Here is a 17,824-nt window from a genome sequence, read left to right on the forward strand (position 1 = left end):
TACAATAAAAAAAATCTGAGCTGTTTGAGTGTATCTTCAAATATCTGCATGTAGGCGTGTGAGAGGATAGCTCTCAAAGTGTAAGAGTGTTTCATTCCAGCATGCTACTTGTCAGTTTCATCGATACACCGCTCAGAAATGTCCAAACTTGGTGAGCATAAATTTAAATGTGACTCAATCACACTGTTAAAACTTAAACAGCAAAACTAAACAAAACCCCCCCCCAAAAAAAACAGAAACGATGGGGTGAATGTTGGCACAGCAGTCACAAAATTGGATTTCTGCAAGCAGGAAAGAGACGAAAGGTTTTGTAGCTTTCTACTAACTTGTACAAGCCATAGTAGTGGGGTCTTTGAGAGCCCTGTAGAAGCCTTTATCACAGTGACAGATGGTGGCCGCCTGGTCATGGCTAGAGCTGTGTAGAGGACACTTGGAGCATTTAGTGTTTCCAGCATACGCCTTGAAGAAGCCAGGCTTGCAAGCTGGAGAAAAAAGAGATGCAAAGGGTGAGTGCTCCTTATGCAACTGCATTTCCATCAGCGCACATACTCTTAATCGAAACTCCAGCTGCTTCGCTCCTCACCTGTGGTCTGACCTTATTTCCCGAGGTACTATCTGTCACCTTCTTATTAGCTCACTAAGCCACATGCCCCGTAAAGTGGCCCTTCTAAGAAATGGCACACACCTGTAAAGCCATTTCTTTTTTATAGAATAGAGAATCACAAAATCACACAACCCACATGCTGAGCTTACAAGGTTTATTAGGCCACCTGTCATAAAAACAAGAAAACGCAAGCTTTCTAGAAATCTGTCAAAAACGAAACTAACCAAATAAATATGTTATTATTTATCAGGCAAATAAACTGAATTCATGTCACAATTCAATTGAATCAGTACTTCAAGTAAATAACAACAACAACAACAACAACAATAATAATAATAACAACAACAATGTTTAATACATTTTTATAAATCTAGATATATTTGGTAATTGCCAGTGCTGTTAATTTAGGGCAGCTGTGACAAACCTTACAGTGGGCAGTGGTCTAATAAATTTGTTAAGCACTGTATATGACAATATGTTGTTTAAAAACACATTAGCACACAAAGTAAAACACATGCTGATACAGTCCATTCATCTATTTTCTTAATCACAATGTTACAAGAGGCTGGAGCTTATCCCAGCGGAAAATGGGCTAAAGGTGAGTCGTAATTATATCTTCAGACTGTGAGACGACACAGAGAAATCCAGAAACATGTCCTATCCGTGATTAAGCTTAGCACATTAATCCAGATATTATTCTGAATGTTTTTCATGCAACACAGTGGCTGATGGTGAACAGTACTCCTGGCAAATGAAGATGAGAGTTACTGTAGGTAGACGTTTGTTAGATGACTGGATATCAGAGAAATATTTGAAAACTAAACAATGCAAGAACACCATGCACTCACTGTGCTGTTTACACTAAATTCTGACTCCACCATCTGAATGTTACAACTCAAACTGAGACTCATTAGACTATTCAACATTTTCTCAATCTACTGTTGTTTTGTCAGTGTGAATTGTAGCCTCAGTTTTCTGTTCTTAGATAACAGCAGTGGCATCCAGTGTGGACTTCTGCTGCTGCCGACCATCTGCTTCAAATTTGACGTGTCGTGTGGTCAGAAATGCTTTTCTGCTCACCTCAGTTATACTGAGAGGTTATTTGAGTTAAGCAAGGCTTTTTCATCAGCTACTGCTCACTATTTTCTCTTTTTTAAACTATTCCCTATAAAAACTCTAGAGACTGGGAAAATCCCAGTAGATTAGTAGCTTTTGAAATGTTCAGACCAACTCATCTGGCACCAACAATCATGTCACACTCAAAGTCACTAAAATAATAATTCTTCCACACTGTCATGACCATGTTTATATACTTAAATGTGCTGACTTCCTGAGATGATATTTTCCTTAACTTGCAGTTGAACAGGTGTACCTAACAAAGTGGCCAGTGACCATATTTTTTGCTCAAGTCCTTCAAATTGACAAAAAAAGAGTAGTAGCTAAAGGCTAAATAACGATTTTTGGCAGCAATTTGTTTTAATCAGCAGGTTTAACCCAGTTTAAGGTCACTTTGTAGTCTTGCAAGTAGGTAAAAGAGGAGCGATTAACATACGAATAATTCATTATTAAAATGTTAATACAACCTGCTTCCTGCTGAAATCTCGATCCACTTACACAGTCCATTCTGCTGACCGGGTATTTGCAGTTTTCCATCCTTACACTTTTTCACTTTACCTCCAGTGTTACTTGCCCATTTCTTTCTTTCCATCAACTCACACAACTCTCCTTTCCTTATCTTTTCAATTTTTCTCCCCCCCTCCCCCCCCCCCCGAACTGTTATGCTCTGCAACAATTTTCACCTATTCTTGTTTTTCATCTTTATTCCAATGTATTTTTTTCTTTTCCCATCTCTCGTCTTCTTCGTTGCTCTTTTCCCTCGAGGCTTATCAGAAGATGGAAAAACCATTGCAGATTGCTTCCTTTTCCCCAGACTTATCTTGGCACAGAAGAATAAAGCATTAATAGTGCAGTTATTTAATATTCTGGGAATTTGTGGATGATTTTATTGCCATTTTATTGCAGTTGAGTTGAGTGATTTTTTCTTTCTTTCGTGAGAATATATATACTTGTGGGTGGAATAATAATTAAAGAAATAGCAAATATACACTGAGAAATTCAATCAAGCCAGAAGGTTTATATAATTTCAGCTTCATTTTAATATCTTCATATATTTTCTGTAAGTAAGCAAAAATACATAGTAGTTAACTGACTTTATTTTTCTGTAATCACATAATCTTCATATATTGTCTAATGCATTAATGCCTCCATTGAAATACACTACCACTTTAAATTCTCTATTGACGCTAGCCTTTTTTTTTATCATAAGCGTGATAAATGATGTCCTGCTGTGACACAGTCCCCAGTGCTGTACACAGGATGACTGATGGAGGATTATTACTGTTTGAAATCAATTATATTCAATTATTTTTGTGTGTGTATATAGTAATGCTAAGATACAGTGTTTCATGAAAGTCATTTTTGCAGTGACACCAAATCTGTTCATGCAGTTTCTGCAGGATCTACATACATCAGCTTTTCCATACTCAAGAGAGTACTGCGTGACTGAGAAAGAAACTTCCTCCCTCAAGCTAGATTGCTTCTACTTTAGTCAACCTAGTGCTAGAAACTTTCTCACTGATATTATTACACTAGATAAGACAAAAAAAAAACTGCAGTCTGTCACATAATCTTGGAAAATTAATGTAAAGAGAAGATAACTTGGACTCTTTTAAATACACCTCCCCCATCCTGTTCACCGAACGGAGAAACTGATCTAACTAAACACTGATCTTCAGAGTGTTATTTTATAGTGAGTGTGGGATAAAATCCATTTCTTCTTCCAAAGAAAACTGAAATTGTATCATAGTATCCCTGCCAGTGTAAGCCTGGCAGGGATACCATGCCAGAGTTGGTACCTCTGCCAAGTCTGGCATGTAAAATAGTAGAACTAGCATAGAAAATAGTCACTTTTATGAGTATATCACATAAATGTTTATCAAAACACCCCAGACACACTACAACTTGACATTTTCTGCTCAAACAACCCAGGTGTGGAGTCTTTCAAGTTCCTGTTCAGTATTATCTGTCAGGTCCGGAAGTGGGAGCCCAACACCAACTCTATTCAAAAAGTCCCAACAGTTTACGTCCTTTCAGCTGACGAGGGATGGCCTATCATAGGAGCTACTGATCAAGTTCTACACTGCGGTCATCAAGTGTGTCGTGCGCAGTCTGCTTCAGACACAAAACAGGTTAGTATGACTACCTAGTACTGCTAGCGCTATTATAAACTCTAAAGAATGTAGAGAAAATAACTGGCGTCCCCTTGTCCAGCCTCCAGAACTCCTCAAGAACCAGCGAGCAGGCAGCAAACATGATCAGAGATTCCTCACACTCTGGACACAACTTTTTCAACTCTTCCCCTCCAGCAGGTGTGACAGATCCACCTACACCAGAACAACCAGACTCAGAAACAGCTTCCTTCCCACTGCCATTATCCTCATAAACAACAAGTTGTTCCTATGCCAAGTATTTATTATTATGTAGTCTAGGTAGTTATGGCATTCTGCTCGTAATCTACAATGACTGTGTTCTACATGTACACAACATTATATTCTACACATAATGCATAATCATTGTGCTGCACCAGTCTACTTCTTTACGCATGTGTTTGTCTTATATTTTATCTGTTTGTGGTTGGCAGTAAGCCTACTCTGTGTATAATAAATCCATATATAACATATATTGTTTAGACTTTTCTAAACACCCAGTTGCTGGTAATCAGATGAACTCGATTAATTGATCAACGGCGAGTGTGAGCAACTCTAGAAATTTTTGAAAGTTTGCTGACTTGGAGCATTCAGGTGTGTATTAACACAATGCCACAATCTTCCCAGGAGTGGATGAGAATTTAGCCACAAAGTCAGACCATGCAATTCTTAGAGAAACTACCAAGAAGAGCTACATTTAAGACTCTGAATGCCTCAGTTAGCATGTTAAAGTTCACGACAGTATAACAAAAAAAAAGACTAAACAAGTAAGGCCTGTTTGTTAGAGCTGCCAAGACAAAGCATCTTCTATCTACAAAGAACATGGGTTAGGTTTGCAAACTGCAAGACCTCTGGTACAATGTCCTTTGGGAGTGGAGATGTTTGGCTATATTGCAAAATATAAGAAAGCTGTGCATAAACAAACCTCCACTAATCTCAAAGAAGTGAAGCAACATTGTGAAGAAGAGTGGTCCAGAATTCCTCTACAATGATGTGAAAGACTGACACATACAGAACATTATTAAAGTTATTGCTGGTTCTATTCAATTAAGGCATATTTAGTTTTTCACAGGACTGTATATAGTGGAAACACCATCAACTGAAGTGTCCTTGTATGTGTAACATCCTTGGTTAAAATAAATCTGATTCTGATCCTGTGAAGGACAGTTTTTAAATCAACTTATAATTTTCCCACTTGAATCACCAGGTAACAAAAAGATCAGTCACTATGTGGACATAAAAACCATGAGGTGAGATGGTAAGCACAACTACCAAGGTGCATTTGAGTAAGATCACATAGTTTGAACTTTAGTTACATAAGCTGCTATATAACCTGCCTCTAACAGGCATAGAGCTGCCGAGAGTGAGGATCTGCTACTTTCTCCCCATTCTGCATACATATTATATATATATGACACTGCAGGGCTACTGAGTCCTGCTATTTTGTTGCTATTTTTCCCCTCTATGACTTCAAGCAAATTCCAAGAAAAACACCTTGCAACTCAATAACTGAATTCTCCAATGAAGAAAGCTGCAAAAAAATCAATAATTATGTTGCTTTTGAATATATTTTACTACTTCAAGGATTTACTTTGGAATCAATCCAAGAACTGAGAGAGGAAAAGTACTGTGCAGCTATCTTGCCACGTACTGTAATTTGACCAACAGTGAATGATGCAAACTTAAAAAAATGATAACCATTAAACCAAATCCTCTCCTGATTAACAAAAATGATTGTCGTTTTCAATCTAATAGATTTTTTCTTGAAACCAGGTAATCAAATGTTACCATATTTCTTTAAGTAGCAATGTTGAAAGCTTTTAATTAAACTTTGAATGACAGGTGATGCATAGTTAAGCAAAAATACTATGTAACAAAAGAAGAGGCGGGAAAAAACTCTATGGATAAATAGGTGGACAGAAGTGAGCATAAATTTGGATGTAAAGAGGATGAGATGAAAGATTGACATCCAGGCGGAAATCCTTGCCAAAATCACATTGCTGCTTAGGTCCTAATGAGAAGAGTAATTTGTCACCCAGCTTCAATTTTTGAGGCACCTTCATCTGGATATTACCTTCTTTCCATACAGAGGTCCTGCCAAAGGCAACAAACACACTGATTCATTTGAAATTCCAGCTGCTCCCTGCTTTCTAGTATAAGCTAGGAAGATCACCACCAAAAAGCAATTACAATACTCGTACTGATATTTCTGTCCAAAAGTCAGAAAAAAACATTCCACACACACACACACACACACACACACACACACACACACACACACACACACACACACACACACATATATATATATATATAAAGTAATGCTATTTGTTTGCTACCACTTTTTGGGGGGATTTTGTCATGTAATCTTCCTTCATGTCATGTATTTTTCATTAAAAGGAATAATATGCTTCTTTTTTCCCCATTTAACAGTACATTCTCACATTTATTGGCCACTTTATGCATCAGCAGGAAATCTATGTCGTAACCTACAAAGTAATAGCAAACCCCTCTGAACCCCTCTGGTAGCCTGACGTGCACCTCCAGAGAAATGTAATAATGTTGGATCAACGCAGCACACAAGCGTTGTGATTGGCCTCTTCAGATCAGAGAGAATAACAATCATCAGGTCAGTATAAGGAATAATAATACATCAACAGAAGGCAGACTCAGAAATGTAAAAATAACCCCAAAATAAAAAACTGGCCAAAACAAAGAGCGGGAACCTACGGGGGGAAAAGGTTTGCCCAAAAGAACATTTGTTTACACTCTCTATGGGACTATCCTGCACAATGAAAAATTACACTGAAGGGAGACTATGGGCTCAAATTGAGGTCATATATATTTTGTACTTGTAAATCAGTTTTGTACTTGTAAATCAGGATTTGTATGTGTAAAAATAATTTGTGTGTGCATAAAAAGATTTGTGTGTGGACTCAGCCAAAAAATACATGTTAAACTCTGCACTCAAGTTTCAAGTTACAAGTACGAATTTTGACCCTATTTTTCTTCCTTTCATCTGATTGGCCAATATCATGTCAATCACAACTTAACTATCCAATCAGAGAACAGATGGGTTTGGCTGTTGGAGGTGCGCTTTTTTGAACTGCAGGTCCTTGAAGGGTAATACATTTTGAAGCTGGAGGATCCGATAGAAGCTAGGTCCCCTAACTTTCAGCAGCTGCTGAAAGGATAAAGTTGTGGTATATCAGTGGTTAGAAATACCATTATTACTTTAGGATTAGTTTAACACAAAGTCAGGGCTGACTCAAGACCATGACTGTGAGTCACAGTGAGCAGCATAAAGGTCCTTTCACATCAGACGCAGCATGTGCTGCTAATGCTAACTGCTAACTAAAGGCCAAGGATCCAGAATTTGTTGTGCTGGCTGCTGAGCTCTGTGGGGTTTTGCAGCAGCTCTACCTGTACTAGATGCACCTGCTCCTTGTCGTTTCTATCTCTGACTTTATGTCCTCTGCAAGAGTTTCTGTTTTTCTTTATCTTCAAATGCTCAATAAAAACATGCATCACTAATTCATAACGAAGAAAGCTTTGTAACTATCCCCACTAGTGAAGACTGTCATTTCCACAACATAGCCCCCCCCAGGTCCGCAGCACTGTTGAAAAGCTCTGGAGGTCCCTGTATTAAGCACGTAAACCTGTGACACAAAAATCACCAAAATGAGACCACCACAGACTGTTTTCCTTCGTGGTGATGAAGGAAAACGCTGGGCTGGCATGTAAAAGGGCATTTATTCCCTTCAAGGACCTGGAGCCAGTGTTGCCAACTCCTCAGTAAGGAAAATCGCTATTGGCTGTCCTAAAAGTCGCTAAATGACGTCATCACCTAATTTGCATAATTGGTCATGCTAATGTAATTGTAACCTACGCTGCTGGAGAGAGAAATAACATCGTGGACGAGACATAAAGTGAGCAAAAAACATCCTAAATGCATTTAGAATTTATTTAGAACTACAAATTAAATTTCTTTTAGCAATTATTGTTTTTTATAATGTCACAATTCCAACCCTGCTCCTTTACCTGGGCTTGGACCAGCAAAAGTGACCCGAAATAGGCACTCTGGTGGAGTTACTTTGTGTGTGTGTGTGTTTATAAGTAGTTTTAAACCTGATCCACAAAACAGCATAAGAGTAAAAGAAGAACTGACTGTGTTACAGCACCCGCTGCTTGTTGAGAGTAAAAGCGATATGCGCTTTCACGACTTTTTTTAGCGACTTTTTCTAGAAAAAAAGTCGCTAGGGGGTCTGAAAACTCGCTAAATATAGCGACAAAGTCGCTAAGTTGGCAACACTGCCTGGAGCTCCATAAAGCACCCCTCCAATAGCCAAACCCATCTGTTCTCTGATTGGATAGTTAAATTTGTGATTGACATGACATTGGCCAATCAGATGAAAGGAAGAAAAATAGGGTCACAATTCGTACTTGTAACTTGAAACTTGAGTGCAGAGTTTCACGTGTATTTTTTGGCTAAGTCCACACACAAATCTTTTTTACGCACACACACAAATTCCTTTTACCCATACAAATCTTTTTTTACACACACACACACACACACACAAATTCTTTTTACACATACAAATCCTGATTTACAAGTACAAAACTGATTTACAAGTACAAAATATTTATGACCACAATTTGAGCTCATAGGAGACCAAGTGTTTTGCACTGTAACATCAAGAGGTACACAAAGCTTTAATATGTGACGTGGGAGTGAGACCACCCTTTGCTTAGTAAGCTACTAATAAATGGATCAAAAAAGTCTGTGAAAATCTCAGTTACTGGATTTTGTATTTAAAAGTTGTTCAATAGCTGAAAAAAAATCCCAATATTTTCAGTTTTAAGTAAAGAAAAAGAAAACAGATTGGCATTCTCCTTCCCCCTAGTGGCAGCACATCAAGACATACGCATAATGTGCTTTTTAAAGTCCACTGGCAGCCTGAGAAGTACTGGCCAATCACTGTGGAGCAGGCTTTGTTGCATGTAGGTAAATAAACTGATGATAGTTTTATTTATCCTTATCTGTAATAAGTGACCAGAGCACAGACTGTGATGGTCCTCCCCTGTAGAGAATAAGCATGGGTGATATTAGGCTACTGAGGTTTCTCACATTACATCATGCACAACTTAGTCAAAAGTTGTCAGCCATTTTGGATATGATATAGCTACTGGTTACTAGGGAGATGTGTATTCCCCAACTGGTTGACAATGGTTCCTGGAGGATGCTGGCTTTACTGGATCAAATAGGTTGCAAAGAAAGTTACTTTTGTTGGTAGCAGATTTCCATGGTTACCTGTAGTTTCATGTTTTAATTTGTGTCTGTAAATTTGAGAAAGTGCTCACAAATTGGAAACAGGCAAGGTTCAAAGTAAAACTTGTGTCTCACTGCTGTAGCCAACATGTTTCAAAGTGCACAAATTTTACGCTGAAGGGAAACTATCCCCCCCCGGCATCGTGGTTAGCACTGTTGCAGCACAGCAAGAAGGTCCTGAGTTCAATTCCAACATCAGGCCGGGGTCTTTCTGTGTGGAGTTTGCATGTTCTCCCCGTGTTTGCGTGGGTTCCCTCCGGGCACTCTGGCTTCCTCCCACCGTCCAAAGACATGCAGCTTGTGGGGATAGGTTAATTGAATAATCCAAATTGTCACTAGGTGTGAATGTGCGAATGAATGTGAGTGCGAATGGTTGTCTGTCCTTGTGTGTTGGCCCTGCGACAGACTGGCGACCTGTCCAGGGTGTACCCCGCCTCTCGCCCTATGACAGCTGGGATAGGCTCCAGCGACCCTGAAAAGGATAAGCGGAAGCGAATGGATGGATGGATGGATGGAAACTATCCCTGTTTCCTGTTTGAGTTGCACTTTTCACAGTTTGGAGAGCAGCTGGGCCGTGTTTGTAGACATGTTCGTCACTTCAATTCAAACTATGACAGCAACCAATATGCTAGCGACCACAGCAATGACAAAGCCTTGTTTTTTGTACCAGTTTTTTGCCAGCTGGGGAAAATACATTTTAGCAACAGGTGGTTGCCAAGAGGTCACCGACTGGTCTCTAATACTTACCTGAATACCTGCTTGACCTGCTCTTATGCCAACTGCTGTTGAAAGCTTGCTAGCAGTGGAGCTCCAAGTACTGCAACCCTAACTCTGAAGAAAGATGAGAGGATCGCCAATTCCTGTTTGCACTTACTTGAAGAAACTTACAGTACCTGAGTATTATTCCACTTGGAAAATTTGCCTCTGAATGTTAAATTCCAGAGTAACAACTTACCTGAAAATACTTACCTGATCAGAATCCCAGCTTGAAGACTGACCTCTGATCATTCACTGTTGTTATTTCTTCCTGACTTCTTTTCATTAAAACTGTTTCGACTGTGTCCTGCATTTGAGTCCTTTGGTTGAAACCTTGACAACTGGCTCCATAAAAATTCCCAAAATAATGGCCGCTGTCCCCACAGGCTATCATCAGATGATAGCTGAGGATCGTAAAGTGCCATTCGTTTTGCTGCTGGCCTGCTGAAATTACTGCTAATAAGGACAGTAAGTAAAACCAAACATTGAGCTGGAAGCTGCTGACATACAGATTTAAGATAAGTGAAATTCAACATTAGGTGATAGCTCTCTGTGGTTTCATTGCTACAATGAATTATACATCTTGATTCGTTCCATAAAACATTAATAAGAGAAGCTATCCACAGTTATTCAAAACACATCAACTGTTGAAGTTTCAGCAGGTAACCTACTGTAGCTTGGTGAAGTGCAACATCTGCACACTTGCAGGAATGTAATGACGTACCAACCAAGAGATTTTGAGTTGTTTGGATGTGTGGGGTTGGAAGTTTTCTCTTGGCTTTACGTTGTCAGAAACAGATGGAGCTGAAGAGTATGTTTACCCTGGACTCTCAGCTTTGATATGCAGATAGGAAGTTCACAGAGAATGAGTGATGCTCTCGTCTGCGCTGCGTTACAGGCCAGAGTAAACACAGTCCTTAATGGACAGAAGAGGGGCACAAACACTCAGACACACCTAAGAGATGTATTGATTCCTCATTTCCTATTCCATTTTACTCAAATTTAAAGGTCACAACTTCAGGCTGGAAGTCATCAGTGAGCAAAAGCCTGTAGCTCTGTGGCATGGTCAGGGTAAGGGGCAAAAGACAGAAAGCAACAAAAATAGAGACTGAGCAACTTCAGCATGTTGCTCCTAAATTGCTTCATTTGCATCTTTACCATTAACTTTATTCAAAAAGAGGAAAGCTGTGCTGGATTAGGTGGAGTTTAATTAAAAAATGCAATGCATTTTTAAGAAAATTAAGAAGATTTTGCTGAAACCATAATATTTTCATTTCTCAGCTTCTGAGACTAATCACTTATCCTACTGGCGGGTTTCTGGTTTCGTCTGCATATCGACTCTGATTCACATGAAATCTGAAAAGACATCTCTATTAGCTTCACCCACAATTCACTGCCTCTTTATGAATATGCTGCTGTGACGAAAGGATGTGGAACAAATAGCATTAGCTCTATGATGTTGCCTTATCTAGGTCATGATATAACCAGCCTATCTCTGAGTAATCCTCTTGTGGCTGACAACGAATGAAAGGAATAGAATAATAAAACACTCGATTGAGATGTCAGAACAGTCTGGCAGAATGCTATTGGGGTGGAAAGCAGCTTTTGATAAGCGCTGATGCCTTTGTTTAGGCAGCTGGGAGGGAAAGATGGACGTGTTAGTGCAGAGCTCTGCTTATATTTGGGAGGCTGGGGCTTTCCCTATTCTCTCTCTCTCTCTATCTCTCACCCTCGCTCTCTCTCTCTCTCCCCCTCTCTCTCCCTCTTTTGCTCTTTCCCCATGCTGCCTCTCAGACAGCTTTGATCACAGTACCCTTTGAAGCAGTGTTCCAAAATGAAAACGAGGAGAAAGCAGAAGTCATCGCAAGTTCATGCCTAAACTTCCTGCAACTCCAAGCAAAGTGCACATCTTCATTACTGCATATGCTCTGACGGACCTATGGAAATTATTGATGGGGGGTTGGAGGGGTGATTGGTCATAAATCATTAATTATTATGCCATTATGCGTTGTTTCTACTCATCACCACTTTAAACCCTAACGGTAAGTTCGCTGACGCTCTTGCTGTTTCAGATTTCCACAGTAGACCATCCCTGATAGAAATAACCTGACGTTTCTGACCACAGCAACAACCGCAGCAAAGAAAAAAACAACACTGGTTTCCTTCAGTAGGGACCCTACAGTAGATGCGTGAGTCTAAGAGGAACACCCATTTTGGGAAATGCTCTTGTTTTCCTTCAGACAATCTGATAATAAGATCAATATTCGTTTCATGTTCATGCATCCGCTGCAGAGATGGGAAAAGGCCCAGTCGAAGCAAAGACAACACACAGGAGGGTACTGCTTTTGGTAAATGCTCAGCCTGCCTATTTCTTTTTGTTTGATTTATAGATGTAGTACTTACTCGATTAGCTGATCACAAAAAAACCTGATCAAATATTTTACTAATTGATTTTACTAATTAAAGTTAAATTTTGAAATATTCCACAGTTACAGCCCGCAAAAGTTATTAACAACTGAAATTTAATTAGTTATTTTATTAATCATTTAATTAATTTTTAAGATGTTGTTGTTACATGTTGAAGCTTTTTTTATGCCTACAATGCTTTTGATTGCAGGATGTACCACATATGAGAATTCAGTGACTGCATCATGTCCTTCATCGGCACTCGCATTAATTAACCTTAATGTCACCATGGTTGTTGCTTAAGTATTATGTGCATGCAGCCGTGCATGCTAAAGCTGATGTTGCTGCTAAAGAAATCACAGGAAAAACACTTCATTAGTTACAGCTTGCTAGTCCATGGTTGCAACTTTTTGCCTTCAGAACTAATTCTTCATAGCACAGATTCAACAAGGTACTGGAAACAGTCCTCAGAGATCAGTGTCTATAGTAACATGATAGCATCACACAGTTGCTGCAGATTTGGCAGATGCAAATCTCTCTTTATACCATATCCCAAAGGTGCTCTATTAAATTTAGATCTGGTAACTGGAGGCCAATGCATGTTACTGAGTCAACTCAATAACATGCATTTGTTCTGTGTGACATGGCACATAATCCTTCTGGAGTCAGCTATCAGAAGATGGGTACACTGTGGTCATAAAGGGATGGACACTGTCCGATTGACTGTGGTGTTTAAACTATGTTCAGATGGGCAGGATACAAGACAGGATACATCCATGCGTTCATGGATCTATGATGTTTGATGTATTTAGCTATCCAACTGTTGCAGCAGAAATCAAAACTCATGAGACCAGGTGTGGTTTCTCCAGTCTTCTACTGTCTAATTTTGGTGCACCTGCATGAACTGTAGCCTCAGTTTCCTGTTCTTAGTTGATCAGAGTGGCACCTGGTGAGACCTTCTGCAGCTGGAGGTTCAACAAGTTGCTCTTCTGCTTACCTTGATTTTAACGAGTGGTCATTTGAGCTACTGTTGCACTCCTATCAGCTCAAAGCAGTCTGCCCATTATCCCTCAACATCCCAGCCTAAAGAACTGCTGCTCATTAGATATTTTCTCTTTTTGAAACCCTTTCCTGTAAACCCTCAAGACTGTTTGTGGAAAAATCCCAGCAGATCTGTAGTTTCTGATGTACACAAATGCCCATCTGGAACCAGCAACCAGGTTCAAAGTTCCTTAAATCACCTTTCTTCTTTATTCTGGTGTTTGGTTTGAACTTCAGCAGGTCGCCTTGACCATGTCTACATGCCTTAACGCACTGACTTGCTGCCAAGTGATTGGCATTAAGAAGTAATTGAGTAGGTATACCTATTAAAGTGGCTGGTGAGTGCGTTTCATCACTATTCTTCTTTCACAGTTCTTTCATATCTCTAGATAGTTAATTTGATTGATTGATTTGTTAAATTTGTAAGCAGCATTTGTCAGTTTAGGTTTATTAGAGTGAGGATCAGACATTGTGATAAAACACGCTAACACAGACATCTTTTTCAACTGCCAAGTGGGTTGAGTACATTTGAGAGAAGCAACTACTGGCAGCCAGAGGGGATGAAAAAGGAGAGCAGAGATGGAGAACATATAAAAGGGACACCATGAGAGTGCTGCTCCTAAGCTGGCGTCTCATCGGGAATCTCTCCTGACAGGCTTCTGTGTTGTTTAACTTGAGATGATTGAGAGCGAGCGAGAGAGAAAAGATAAATAAAAGGAAGATAAAAGAGAAGGAGATAAAAAGAAAAGAAAATTACACCCGAGGAGCAAATAAAGGCGATATTAGAGCCTATCCTACATATCAGCTGTACTAATGACTGCTGGAGTTCTCTCTGTAATGCTCTGAGTAACTACATCACCACAGGGTTACTACATGAATTTCACCCCAATCAGCTGTAAGTCTATAAAATGTAGTAAGGAACACGGAGTGCTCTTCAATTGTAATCATGCGCTGCGGCTCAATTTAGCTCCTGCCATAATTACAAGTAAGTCTGAGTCTTGTAATGAAAGGGAAGGTTGAAGAAAGGTTTAGCAAAAACTAGGTGTGAGCTAAATTAGCTGTGAAACTAACAAATGAAGGCAATTAGCCAGCTAGCCCTCCACCAGTGTCTAATTGAGAAAGCAGGCCAAAGACCATCTGAAACAAGTAAACAGTTTCTTTAAGTCCTTTGTAATCTGTTCAGTGGATCACATTTAGGTTATTTTGATTGGACTAATTGGAAATGAAGCATCCTAACAAGAAGCTTCTGTACATTTTTATGTATCAAAGGGCAAAAAATCAGACCTAAATACCAGAAATCCACAAACGGTTTCATTTGACAAGAAATTACTTTCCCATTTCAGCCACATAATTGACAGAGTCCAGAGAGGGATCTCATGAGAGCCAAAGTAATGATTCCGAAAACTCTGAAGTGATACACACAATCCCTTCCTATTTGCATTGTTTGTGATCACGTAGCAGAAAAGGATGGCAACGAAGGAAAGTGAGAGTGTGAGTTGAAATGGTGAAATAAAAGAAGAGAGAAAGAATGGGGAGTGAAGCGAAGAGTAAACAAAGTGGACAAGAGAGACGAGAAGATGATGAGGGGGAGGTGGGGCTGAAAAGGGATGAAGAGAAATGGGGATGGAAAGGATCAGACAAGGATGCAGGATCTTAGAACGAGAGGAGGGAATATCAGTCCTGTAAAGTCAAACTCCTGCAGATGACTGGGAGGCTCTGGAGATCTGTGAGCACGACGCATCCTCTCTTCTCCTCTCCTCTCCTCTCCTCTCCTCTCCTCTCCTCTCCTCTCCTCTCCTCTCCTCTCCTCTCCTCTTCTATTCTCTTTGCTTTTTTAGCACACTGTTAGCATACCGTACTTCTCTAAAATGAGTGCAGACAGGAACACACACAAACGCACACACACACACTCAGAGATACATCTCGAGCTGCTTCTCACCTTGGCAGTAGCCGTCCATTTCCTCGTGGCCAATACTACAGACACAGCGGCCCAGTGGTACCAGCCAGTCTCCATCAGCACCACAGTACAATTTGGGCGTGTCCCTCTCTTCTGCGTTCTCCACACACGAACCTCTCACTTCCACCAAAGAGGATGAGTCCATTTGTGGCACTGTTTCAGGAAACGCGGCCAAGTTTCTTAAAGTTGAGGGGCACCGTTTGTAGAAGACCTTATGTGAAAGAGGAAAACACAGTGTTCAGGTTAAAGAAGTAATACTGAGTTCAGTACAGTCTATGCGAGACTGAGTCATGCAACCCTGTTCACTGACCTTTACGGACACAAGAGCAATACAAGCTCCCACATCTTGGAAGGCCAGGTAGAATCCCTTCTGTGTGATGGGGCCCACTTCCCTGACCTCAGTGTTAAGTCGAAGGACACGATCTCCAAGATCGGTCTGTGTAAAGCTTTCATCCGCTGCTATGGTGTCCACCTTAAACCAAACACACGCTTTACTCACGTAAAGTCACACAATGACAGTTCTGTCACATGGCAAGAATAAAAACACGACAACCTTAGCATAGTCAGTAGGCCGAAAGCGTGTGCTGTCGGGGAGCGGCCCATCTGTCTGCAGGTAAAAGAGGTTGAAGGTTTCCTTACAAGTACCAGAAACCCAAGGGATGGAGTTGCAGTCTCTCAGGGTAAAACGCAGCTCCACATATACCTGAGGTAAAACATAGATTAAACAATTACGTCAGTATAATATCCATCAATAATTTCATACAAGTGTGTTTATGTTTAGCCCTTTATTTAACAAAACGAAGCCCATTTCACAAGCTCTCTTCAAATCACTGTAACTCCGTTTTTTCTTCTACAGACAAAATTTAAATGGTTTTGGGAAGAAGAGAGGACACACTTTAAGGGGATATTGTACAAGCAAAAATGCAAACATAATAGGACTCTATTAGCACATACGAAAAAAATCCCCTTCCCCATAAGAAACAAGAAGATTATTGCTTTATACTTTCAAATTGTGCTTCATTTGACTATTTTTATTACTCTCTAAGTAGTTTTTAGATCAACATATCCACTAAAATCTTGCATAATTTTTAAGTTAATACTGATGCACAGCCATGCTAACAAACTTATTTTTATGAGCGACACTGAGCAAAGTAAGAACAGTTCAGCATGTTTCTCCATTTGTTGCGCAGTAGCCGTGCCTCAAGGGTGGAGAAGCCGAGTGAGCACAGGCCGCTGTGGTGGCACACGATGCCTTTAAACAGCTTGACAATGGCGTTAGTCTTGCCCATGGCACTGATTGGCTAATCATTACTCCTCCCCTGAAGCTCAGTGGACAGATCGTTCTTCTATCAAGAAGCCACTATTTCAAGTCACGATGCCAGACGGCTCAGTCCCCTCGAGCGAGTGCATTGATTTAACAGTCTGTACGCGGGCAATTCTCAGTCTACAAAAAGAGGTAAATGTGAAACTTGGTGCAGCAACACAGTTGTGTTTCCCACCAGCCAATGTGCACAGAAGACATCTTGCTATATCTTTGTTACAATAGACTCTGTGTTGACTGTAATAGAAATTGGTCCTTCTCCCAAGCAAAGTGTCAGTTTTTATAGCTATTTGTCTGTATTTCCCGATAGGTTATACAGAAGACTGAACTTCCTCCAGGGAGTGTGACACTTTCTCAACCTGGGGCAATGTCAAAACCACAAACAAAGATTTCTATTCAAGTGTGTGTCTTTGCACAAGTTTTGTGATGTAGTCCTGACCCTCTGTGCAGCTTGTCGCTGGATCCACCCAGACCGCAGCCAGTTGTTCTGGTTTGGCTCCATTACATGGCAAACCTGGAAGGTGTGTATAGGTCTGTTCTGTTCATCCATCTCTGTGATAGCATCCCACTGATTAAAACAAAAAAAAGGATAAAGTTATTATGTGCAATGTGTCACGACACTTTAACTCTATCATTTGCAAATGTCTCTTTTGCTGTCTCTTGCTCTCTCTTCCCTCTGTCATATCACTGTGAATCAGTGTTAGTGATTTCCTGTTTTATTGTGATAGTCACTTTTTCTTCCCTTGTCTCATTAGTCAGACTTAGATCATCTGTGTTCCCTGGTGTGTTTAACCTCCCTGACTTCCTTGTGTGTATTTAAGTCCTCAGTTTCCTTAATTCTTTGTCCCCGTTGTTGTCGTCTTATCCCCTCTGATTGTGTGAGCCGTCTGTTTGGAGTTTTCCCTGTCACCTGATTTAGCATTCCTGAGTTCCTGTTTTACAGTAAATTGCTTTATGACCTGTAAACTAAGCAATAAAGCTGCTCTTTAGTTCAGACCTGCTTCTGAATGTTGGATTACTGAACTTAGAAAAGATCAACCGCAGCCTCTCCCGGGTGCAGAGTCTGCATTGCTTAGAGAGATGGGTGGTGTTTGTTCCTGTTCCTCTTTCCTAACTTCCTCACATACAATGTCTTGAATAATCA

The 17,824-nt window shown here is 40.2% G+C and overlaps 1 protein-coding gene and 1 long non-coding RNA gene across 3 annotated transcripts in view; one reads left to right on the forward strand and one right to left on the reverse strand.

The window, feature by feature from the left end:
- Positions 1–17,824, reverse strand: part of epha6 (eph receptor A6) — a 77,220-nt gene that overhangs the window by 30,082 nt on the left and 29,314 nt on the right. For both annotated transcript variants that reach the window (XM_085150440.1, XM_085150518.1), the window contains 5 exons: positions 17,120–17,248; positions 15,913–16,062; positions 15,670–15,831; positions 15,342–15,570; positions 327–482 (listed from right to left, as the gene is read on the reverse strand). In XM_085150440.1, the coding sequence (XP_085006566.1) occupies positions 327–482; positions 15,342–15,570; positions 15,670–15,831; positions 15,913–16,062; positions 17,120–17,248 (826 nt within the window). The remainder of the gene's footprint in view (positions 1–326; positions 483–15,341; positions 15,571–15,669; positions 15,832–15,912; positions 16,063–17,119; positions 17,249–17,824) is intronic.
- LOC146525548 (uncharacterized) lies at positions 9,349–17,322 on the forward strand. Its single transcript, XR_014872317.1, has 2 exons — positions 9,349–12,144; positions 12,248–17,322. It is a non-coding gene; the product is annotated as an uncharacterized LOC146525548 (long non-coding RNA).

Source organism: Neolamprologus multifasciatus, chromosome 1, assembly GCF_963576455.1.
Source record: "Neolamprologus multifasciatus chromosome 1, fNeoMul1.2, whole genome shotgun sequence".
NCBI lineage: Eukaryota > Metazoa > Chordata > Actinopteri > Cichliformes > Cichlidae > Neolamprologus > Neolamprologus multifasciatus.